The sequence below is a fragment of the Chelonoidis abingdonii genome, chromosome 3 (assembly GCF_003597395.2).
Source record: "Chelonoidis abingdonii isolate Lonesome George chromosome 3, CheloAbing_2.0, whole genome shotgun sequence".
Classification (NCBI taxonomy): domain Eukaryota; kingdom Metazoa; phylum Chordata; order Testudines; family Testudinidae; genus Chelonoidis; species Chelonoidis abingdonii.
The window spans coordinates 191,281,418-191,291,030 of record NC_133771.1 but is presented as its reverse complement, the minus strand read 5'-3'; the positions used below and the strand labels follow the sequence as shown (position 1 = coordinate 191,291,030).

Sequence of the window (9,613 nt, the reverse complement as noted above, 5' to 3'; positions counted from 1 at the left end):
CGCGGCTCCCTTCAGCTCAACGTCGGGAGGGAGTGCGCCGCGGTACTGCCGTAGGGCCTCGTAACTCCGTAGTTTATTGACCTTGGCCGGGCTGCGTTGCGCAGGGCCACTCCTGCACCGCTTGTGAAGCTGTTCCATGGTAACAACGGCGCGCTCGCGCCTTCCCGTGTCACGTGACCCGCACTCCCGCTTTTGTGTGTTACGCCCGAGGTCCCTCGCTCTGCCATCTTGGATTTTGCGTAAAGATGATAGCGCCGAATAGTGAAGTCGATCCACGCCGTAGCCTAGTGTGAGATTGCGCGGTGACGTTAGCGCGTTCTCACGTCCGAAAGCGGAAGCGTGTCAGTAGGGACGGGGCGTGGTTGGATTGAGCCGCGGCGGCGCCGGGCAGTGGGTTCTCCGACGGGGACAGCGGTACCTACCGAGGAGCGGTGGGGCGATGGCGGCGGCGGCTGGCGCGGAGCTGCAGGGGAAGTACCAGAAACTGGCTCAGGAGTATTCGAAGGTACCGGGCGTGAGACGCCATGATGCCGATACTCTGCCTTTATCGCGGTACTTTCCATTTACCAGTACCGATCCCGATGCTGGGACTGTAGTGCGAGAAACTGCTACCTGTAGGAATTTGCTATCTGTAGCAGTTATTCATATGTAAGGGATTGTTAAAAAAAAAAACAAACTTTGCTATCTGATGTAATTTGCTACCAGTAGCTGCTAATTGTTATCATGAGCAGTTACTGATATCTAAGGTGGTGATTTGCTGACTTGTCCTAATTTGCTAAAACTTGACATTAGAGTGGGATGGAAGCATAAAGTCTTGAGCTTCCAAATGACCCTGCCTGGTGTACATATCAATTACCTCTTAATAGAGGATTGTAAAAAATAGTGAGGTCATTTAAACATCATTTATTTTGCAGCTTCATTTACTGTGCTGATAATGACAGGTTTCAGAGTAGCAGCTGTGTTAGTTTGTATCCGCAAAAAGAACAGGAGTAATTGTGGCACCTTAGAGACTAACAAATTTATTTCAGCATGAGCTTTCCTGAGCTACAGCTCACTTCTTCAGATGCATAGAATGGAACACAGACAGGAGATATTTATATATACAGAGAACATGAAAAGGTGGAAGTATGCATACCAAGAGGAAGAGTCTAATCAATTGAGATAAGCTATCATCAGCAGGAGAAAAAAAGACTTTTGAAGTGATAATTAAGATGACCCACAGAAAGTGTGAGAAGAACTTAACATAGGGAAATAGATTCAATTAGTGTAATGACCCAACCATTCCTAGGGTATGGCTAGGCTACACTCACACTTTACAGCGCTGCAACTTTTGCTCTCAGGGGTGTGAAAAAACACACCCCTGAGAGCTGCAAGATACAGCGCTGTAAAGCATCAGTGTAATCCCTCTCTCTCTCTTCCATCTAAATCTGCAGACACCACCAAGAGACTGAAATGCTGATCAAAGGGGAGAGTCTGACTGAAAAGCATTTAAGTTTTTTAAGGACATTGAAAGTGTCAAGATCAGCTTAGAATGCATTTTGCTTTTATTTCTTTTGACCAAATCTGACTTGTTATACTTTGATTTATAATCACTTAAATCTACCTTTTTATAGTTAATAAATCTGTTTATTCTACGTGAAACAGTGCATTTTGTTTGCGGTGTATCAGACTCTCCTTGGGAGAACAAGACTGATACATATCAGTATCTTTGTTAAATTGACGAACTTATGTAAGCTTGCAGTGTCCAGTGGGCATAACTGGGCACTGCAAGATGGAGGTTCCCAGGGTTGTGTCTGGGACGGAAGATATTGGCTACTGTCAGTAGCTGGGAGCAGATTACATGCCAGAGGCTGTGTGCGAACAGCCTAGGAGTGGGGGTTCGCACAGTGCGGTAAGGCTGGCTCCCAGAATCAAGGATTGGAGAGGTCTGGCAGATCACTTTTCCAGATTACACTCCTGTGACATTCTCCTCTGGTGTTTTCTGCTACACCTATTCTGTACTAGTGAGGGAAACCCTCATTCCCCAGTGCTCCTGGTGGCCCCAGTGCTCAAGAAATCACAAGTGACACTTTAGCTGTATGACAAATGCTTAGGCAACATTCTCACAGTACCTATTAGATAACACTCAATACCAAACATTTTTGGAGTAGAGAGGACCAAGCCTACATTCCTGTCTTTACAAGACTGTTTAAAAAGCATTTTACAAGTTGAATTTTAGGGCTATAGCATGAAAAACCCCTAATGGAAGTATAAGCATTTAAAAACCTTTATTAGTCCCCTTACACTGCATAGAGGGTCATACGGTCTACTAGTAAAGAAACATTAAATGCACACACAACACTGATAGTGCAAAACATTATAAATAGTATTTTTTAAATACTTATGAATTTCCCTTTTGAAATCAAGCTCATAGGCAGAATCTACCATTGTGCTTTTTACAGACTTCCACTTTTGTCAGTGTTACGTATATCAAACAACAAGGTACCACCACAAAAATTACACTCAGAACCGTGGTGCTCACGTCACTTTATTGCTCTCTGATTTAATTTTTGAGACATTTTCTTGAGCCTTTTCCCTCACTGTTAAAACTTAACTTGTCTTGATTGTGTTGTCACTTTTCAACAGCTCAATCACCCTTATTACTGCGAGGTGATTTAAAAAAAAAAAAATCAAAGTTTTTTTTTTTTTTTTTTTTAGCAGCAGGGTGGATTTGATTTAAATCATGATTTAAATCACTAGTCAGGAAGACTCGATTTAATCATGGATTTCTACATAAAGCATTGTTGTTGGTTGTATTAACCTTAATACATATTCTTCACAACTCAGATGTAGGTTTCATTTTTAGACAGTACATTCTATACATTTTTAAAGTGAGTTGTGTTAACTTTTCAGATTAGTTTTACAGCTATACCAGGAAATGAATGATTGTTTGTTTATTTCATTTACCAAAGGTAAATGAAATAGATAGTTCACTTCCCAGTGACTTCATAAATATCTCCAATATTTGGAGGATTTTCTTGCCATGCTGTATTATAGGGGTCTCAAACATGCAGCGGCCTGCGGGGCTCTTGCGTGTGGCCTGCCAAGCTCCCCATGCCCCTCCCTTGCCCCTCTGCCTACAGGGATTGCCTCCTGTGGTGCTGAAAGCCCCGTGCTGCTCTCTGAAGCTGCTGGCAGCACGCCCTTTTGGTCCAGGGGGGAGGGAGAAGGAGGCAAAGGACTGTTGCATTGCCTCCTTCCAGGCACCGCCCCCCACAGCTCCCGTTGGCTGGGAACAGGGAACCGCGAATGGGTGCTTTGTGGGAGGTACCTGGAGGAGCAGCAAGAGCAGCAGATGCACAGAACCCTGAGGCCCTCCCTTTCCCCCCGGGGCTGCAGGAACACGGTTCCAGCCGTTTCCTGGAATGGAGTGGCGTGGGGCCAGGGCAGGCAGGCAGGCAGCCTGCCCTGTCCCCAGTGCGCACCACTGCCACCCCGGAGCCGCTCTAGGTAAGCAGCGCCAGGCTGGAGCTCGCACCTCACACCTCTGCTGCATCCCAACTCCCTGCCCTGAGCCCCCTGCTGCATCCCACACCTCTCCTGCACCCCGACCCAGTGCTGCACCGCACACACTAACTCCCTGCCCTGAGCCCCCTGCCGCATCCTGCACACCTCCTGCACCTCAACTCCCTGCCCTGAGGCCCCGCCATACCCTGCATCCTTTCTGCACCCCCCGGGGCAGTGTTGGGGTGGGGACTTTGGGGAAGGGGTTGGAATGGGGTGGGAAGAGGCGGGGCCTAATGGAAAGGGTGGAGTGGGGGCAGGACCAGAGGCAGTGAGGGGTGTGTGTCAGTGATGTGGCCCTCAGGTCAATGCACTAGTCCTTATGTGGCCCTCATGGTCATTTGAGTTTGAGACCCTTGCTGTATTAGGAGGAGAACATCACCAAACAGACATTTAAATTGTTTTATTTAACTAAAACAACCATATTCTGGATTTTTTTCTTCAACAGCAAACATATTTTAACAAAACAAGCACATGAATTTTTGAATTTAGTTAAACGTTCAAATTTTTTAAAATCAGATTTGTTTTTGTTAAAATTGTTTTTAAAAGAGTGAAATGAAATATTTTTTTTTTAAAAAATTAAATTGACTGCGTCAGCCAGATCAACATGAGAAACATATTGGGTTTTGCAGCTAACTCAGTCGTCTTCACCTTCATTTTCCTATTTGTTCATAATCTGGAAAAGAAAAACAAGCTTTCCTGCTTTTTCAGGTCCCAAATGATTTCTCAATTTGGAATGAATTAGTCCAAAGGAAGAAAATATTCTTTCTACACTGGCAGAAGAAGCTACTGCTATTAAAAGTGAGATTATCACTTCAACAGTCTCTGAATCCAAGTGCTTAAATCACTTCCACCAGTTCACTGGCGTGCCTTTCTTTAAAACAACATTAGCAAACATGTATTTCTTGAATGGTTGTTATTCCCAAACTGGGTCTCTTTTTATGGCCTGCTGCCATTATAGGTTTTCCCTTCTAGTGAGAGAATGGTGTGGTAGATCTCAAATCAGTGAAAGCTACACTCAGGAAGACCTCAAGACTTCTGGAGTATTCTGCTCAAACAGTTTCACTTCTGTTTCTACTCCCTGTCCCTCCCTTCTCACATTTATCTCCAGACTTCTTCTCCTTGTCCAAATCTATTCCGCCTCCAACAATCTTCTCTTTGTTGAACTTTTTAAATCTTTGCCCTTTTTAGAGAGAGGTAAGGGATTGACTCTGTGTACACAAATTTGCAGAGGGGCAATAAGGTTGAGGTCTGTTATTTCTCACCTCTGTTTATTATTTATTTTAAAACATTTTTGCTGTTAACAAGCATGTTATCTCTGGAGACAGAAATCCACAGTTTGAGAACTGCAAAACTAAGCATCTCTGATGGTATCTTCTAGACTGAGCACTGAGTCCCATTGGGTAGATAGAAAGATTAACCTAAATAATCTATACAGAAGCCTCTGGAATCCCATAGAGTTCGGTCTCTAATCCGTGAACTATTTGGAACTCATTTTGAAAACTTTTCTTAAACATTGCATGAACATATTGTCTCATACTATAGAATTACAATTTATAATTCCTATTCCATGGTGAGGTACATTATAGCTCAAAGAGATCTTAATTAAAACTATCTTTAGATAGGTTTTCTCCTCAAAAAGCATTTTGTCAAAAAAATCTGATTTAAATAAAAATGTTTTGTTTTGTTTTTTTAAATCCTTGATTTTTATCCACCCTGTTTAGTAGTGAGGAAAAAGCCTATGTCTGCATAATGTAGACATAACATATACTGTTCAGTGGTTGATAATGTCAGATCCCTCTCCTGCTCAATATCCTGAGCTGAAGTATGTCTTCCCAGTGTACAGGTTGCTTCCAGCATAGGTTGGTGAAGATTTTGAGGCAAATGCATGTTGCCTTTATTTTATAACTTGAGTCCATGTACCTGGAAAATAGTTGCTCAGAGAGGTAGTAATAGGCTTTGCAGAGTGAATTTGTTCAGAAATACCCCTGGTATGGTCTGTCATTGAATTGGAAATCCATTGATTATAACTCCCATTGCCGAGTAATGGCTGGTGATGATTATTCAGTGCCCTCCAGCTGTTCATTCTCTTTTGTTGTCACTAGAAAGCTAACATTGTGCAACTCCCAAATTAACAACATATTTCAGTAACAGCCATGCAACAAAATTTCATAGCTTCATATGCACTAACAATATACATTCTTTGACAGATCAGTGGGTTTCAGCAGATCTTGATCTTTCATATTATATGTGACATGGCATTCTTTGTATGAAATAAATCATATTTATATGACGGGATGAATGGGAGGGGGAGGGTACTGCTTAAGTCTGGAGTGCCACAATACAGTTGAGATACTTTTGAGTAAAAGGTAACACAATCTGTTACAAGTTTCCACAGTGAAATCTGTATTTGCTTCTCCATTGTCAATGCAGCTGTCATTTTGGCAAGTTCAGCACACAAATCAAGGAATGTGGCCTTGTACATCCAAAATTTGTGCAGCCAATGATCATCATCCCAAACCCGTGAATGCCACCAACAAGTTTGAATTGGTTGTCGCTATGTCCCACAGCAATCAGTTTTGCGTAGAATCATGATGTCCCCCACTTCTATGCTTGTGGCTCTGCAAATACTACAGGATCGTGCACCTTGGCCTTGCAACAGTCATGACAATAGTGCAAAGCCATGCAGGCTCCATGCTTCTGTGTGAGATGGCAGACAGTCAGGAGGGCCAGGGAGGTTTTTGGGTTTAGAAAAAAACGATGCAGTCAGAGAATCATAGACTTTAAGGTCAGAAGGGACCATTATAATCATGTAGTCTGACCTCCTGCACAATGCAGGCCACAAAATCTCACCCACTCTCTCCTATATTAAACCTGTGTCTGAGCCGGCATATTTACCACTAGTAGTCAAAGAGGAATTAATTGCCAAAATTAGGCTATCCCATTATACCACCCCCTCAACAAATTTATCGAGCTTAGTCTTATAGCCAGATACGTCTTTTGCCCCCACTACTCACCTTGGAAGGCTGTTCAGAACTTCACTCCTCTGGCTAGAAACCATTGTCTAATTTCAAGTCTCAACTTCCTGATAGCCAGTTTATATCCGTTGATGCTTGTGTCCATATTGGTAATGAGCTTAAATAATTCCTTTCCCTCCCTGGTATTTATTCCTCTGATATATTTAGAGAGAGCAATCATTATCTCCCCTCAGCCTTCTTTTGGTTAGGCTAAACAAGCAAGCTCTTTGAGTCTCCTTTCATGTGACAGGTTTTCCATTCCTCAGATCATCCTAGTAGCCCTTTTCTGAACCTGTTCCAGTTTGAACTCATCCTTCTTAAACATGGGAGACCAGAACTGCACACAGTATTCCAGATGAGGTCTCACCAGTGCCTTGTATAACGGCTATGGGTACATATAAAATCAGGGGATATATTTAACAATGCTGTGACATTCTGTACCTTGGGGGAACATCATGGAACCCCCATATTCCTCATTTGTATGTAATCATGATCTTACCTTTACAAGGCATGCTTTATATATATCCAGGGAAAGGTTTCTGATCTGCTAAGTCATTTCTCTATCCATATATGTATATCATTAATGCATATGAAGTTATGAGAATTGTTATATGGTTTCCCCAATTTACAGCATGTTTTAATGACAGTCAGCCAGATATTAGCTCCCTAAAGGCAACAGCAAGGAAAGTAACCAATACGTGGGTAGGGTGTCAAGGAACCCATCAACAACCATTGTCCAGCAAGGGAGCTACAGTTCAGTGACTCACCTGCATGAGGCCTTACCAGGGGAATTGCTCAGCCTTGTCTGGAGACTCAGCAATGCCCCCAGACATGCCCTGGACTGATGTTCCCCAAGCACGTAGGACTGAGAGTATAAAACAGACACAGGCCCAGCATGTGGCCACTTTCTCCTTCACCCACCTACATTGCAAGCAACACTCTGAAGACTCCAACTGAGGGGACTGGCCCAGATTTCAAGAATGAAATCTGTATATTAAGAACTGCAATATCCAGTGGGGTGAGGAAAAACTGCTTAGTCTAATTGTTGCCCAGCCTAATAGAGTTGAGAGTTTAGACTGTGTGCTTATATTTTATTTCTTTTGGTAACTAACTCTGACTTTTTGCCTATCACTTAATCTATCTTTTGTAGTCAATACATTTGTTTTGCTGTTTATCTTTACCAGTGAGTTTGTATGAAGTATCTGGCAAAGCTGGCCAGATTTGCAAAGGCTGGTGTATATCCACTTTCCATTGATGAAGTGGTAAACCAGTTAATAAATTTGCACTGCTCCTCTTGATCACTGCAAGATGATATATTCCTGAGTACAGTGCTGGGAGCTGGGGGGATCTGGCTGGTGCCTGTCCCTGTGTGATTCATGAGTGGCTTAGGGAGCATTTATGCAAACTAGCTGGGTGGGGGAGTGACACATGCGGTTGTACTGAGTGATAGCAGCACCTGGAGGGGTTTGCCTCTGGTCACTAACAAGGCATTGTGAGAGACCGCCCACGCTAGAGAGCGTTCACGGGGCACAGCAGTCCCATAGTCCCAGGCTGCATCCCGGTGATCCTGTCACAAATGCTTATGGGAATGCTTTGATCTCATGATCACAGTCACCCCTGTGCAACCTGTTTGGGCCTCAGCATACAATGCCAAACCAAAGCTTCCCAAAATACAGTGCGGTGGACAGTGATGAGTTGCACAGTGGGATATCTATTCATGATGCACCATGCTCTGAATTGATACAAGTGTTTCTGGTGAGTGTTGTCAGATGCTACTGGTGTGGTGCTCTGCTCTGTTCAATGTTGATATCACTCGGCTGCGTGCATATGTTCCCTCTGTGTGCTGTCCCAGCTCTTCAAAGATAGCTGACACAGCAGACCCGAAGAGAACCCCCAATGACCACAGAGTCTAGTAAAATACGAAGGCACTTCGGCCAGGTTTATTGTCAAACGAAGCACAATAGTAGTTCCCTCCTAGATTTTTACTCTACAGGACATACGAGTATGTGCCCCTGGCAATGGACTCAGCTCAGTCAGTGGCGGGACTTTCCACTGCACCCTCAGCTGGACAAAGACACCGCCCCAGGGATGCATTCTTATACACACGTACAAACAAGCTACACATCACTCCTGACATATGAGGTGCAACCCCTCTACGTAGTAAGGTGCCGCCTCGCATATTGTACATGTTGGTTTGAACAAAAAAACTCTATCCATCCTATTACCCTTTTGCCCCTATCATTGGGATGGGTTAGTCTGTTCCTTGTTGTCTGTGTGGAGTGCGCAAGTATGCGAATGTTCTGATATCTGGTGTCCAGTACCTTTTTAGCTATGTCTCTTTCTGCAGCATGAACCCTTTCCTTGCCAGCTTCTGTGAGCAGAGCCTGCCTCTGGCGCAGAGCTTCACTTTGCTTTATGTTAGCAAAGTCTTGACCATTACTTTAGTTCAGGCCTCAAGCTTCTGATACCAAGGTTTATATCTCAGGGCCTCTTACTATAGTGAGTACCCTCACTGCCAAGACTAGGAGTCCCGTAGGCATGTGCACAAGTGACATAGTAACCGTAGCAAGTCTGTGCTGACATAACTTGAGTTAACATACCCTTGTAGTGTAGATATGGCCTTAGGTATAGAGAAATTCCTGTTACTTGTCTCAGACATTTCAAAGTATGAGAGTAGACCAAGATTCATTCAGGTGTCTAGGCTCCACCTTTTGTGGAACTAACCATGTTGCACTCTAAAAGTTCAGAAACAAAGTGGCACATAAGGAACAAAATATCATGTATTTATTAAAAATGTTTGATGTCAGAGTGTATAACTCATGTTTTTAGAATTCTTGTGGTTGTCCAGCTATCTTGGGGTTGTAGATGTGTGTTCGTTATGTTTTGAAGGCCAAAATTATAAATGGGTTCAACAAAGAGTTAGATCAGTTCCTCAGGATAGGTGCATCAGCAATTAGCTGAGATAATCAGGGATATACCCCCGTGCTCTGGGTGTCCCTAAACCGCTGACTGCCAGGTGCTGGGAGTGGACAATGGGATAGTTCACTCAGTGA

The 9,613-nt window shown here is 43.6% G+C and overlaps 1 protein-coding gene across 2 annotated transcripts in view; it reads left to right on the top strand.

Annotated features, from left to right (window-relative positions):
• PPP1R21 (protein phosphatase 1 regulatory subunit 21) overlaps positions 1-9,613 on the top strand; it is a 102,492-nt gene continuing 92,879 nt past the window's right edge. For both annotated transcript variants that reach the window (XR_012655630.1, XM_075064418.1), the window contains exon 1: positions 1-505. Coding sequence is in view for 1 of the 2 variants with exons in the window: in XM_075064418.1 (XP_074920519.1) it covers positions 440-505 (66 nt within the window). In the remaining variant the exon portion in view is untranslated. The remainder of the gene's footprint in view (positions 506-9,613) is intronic.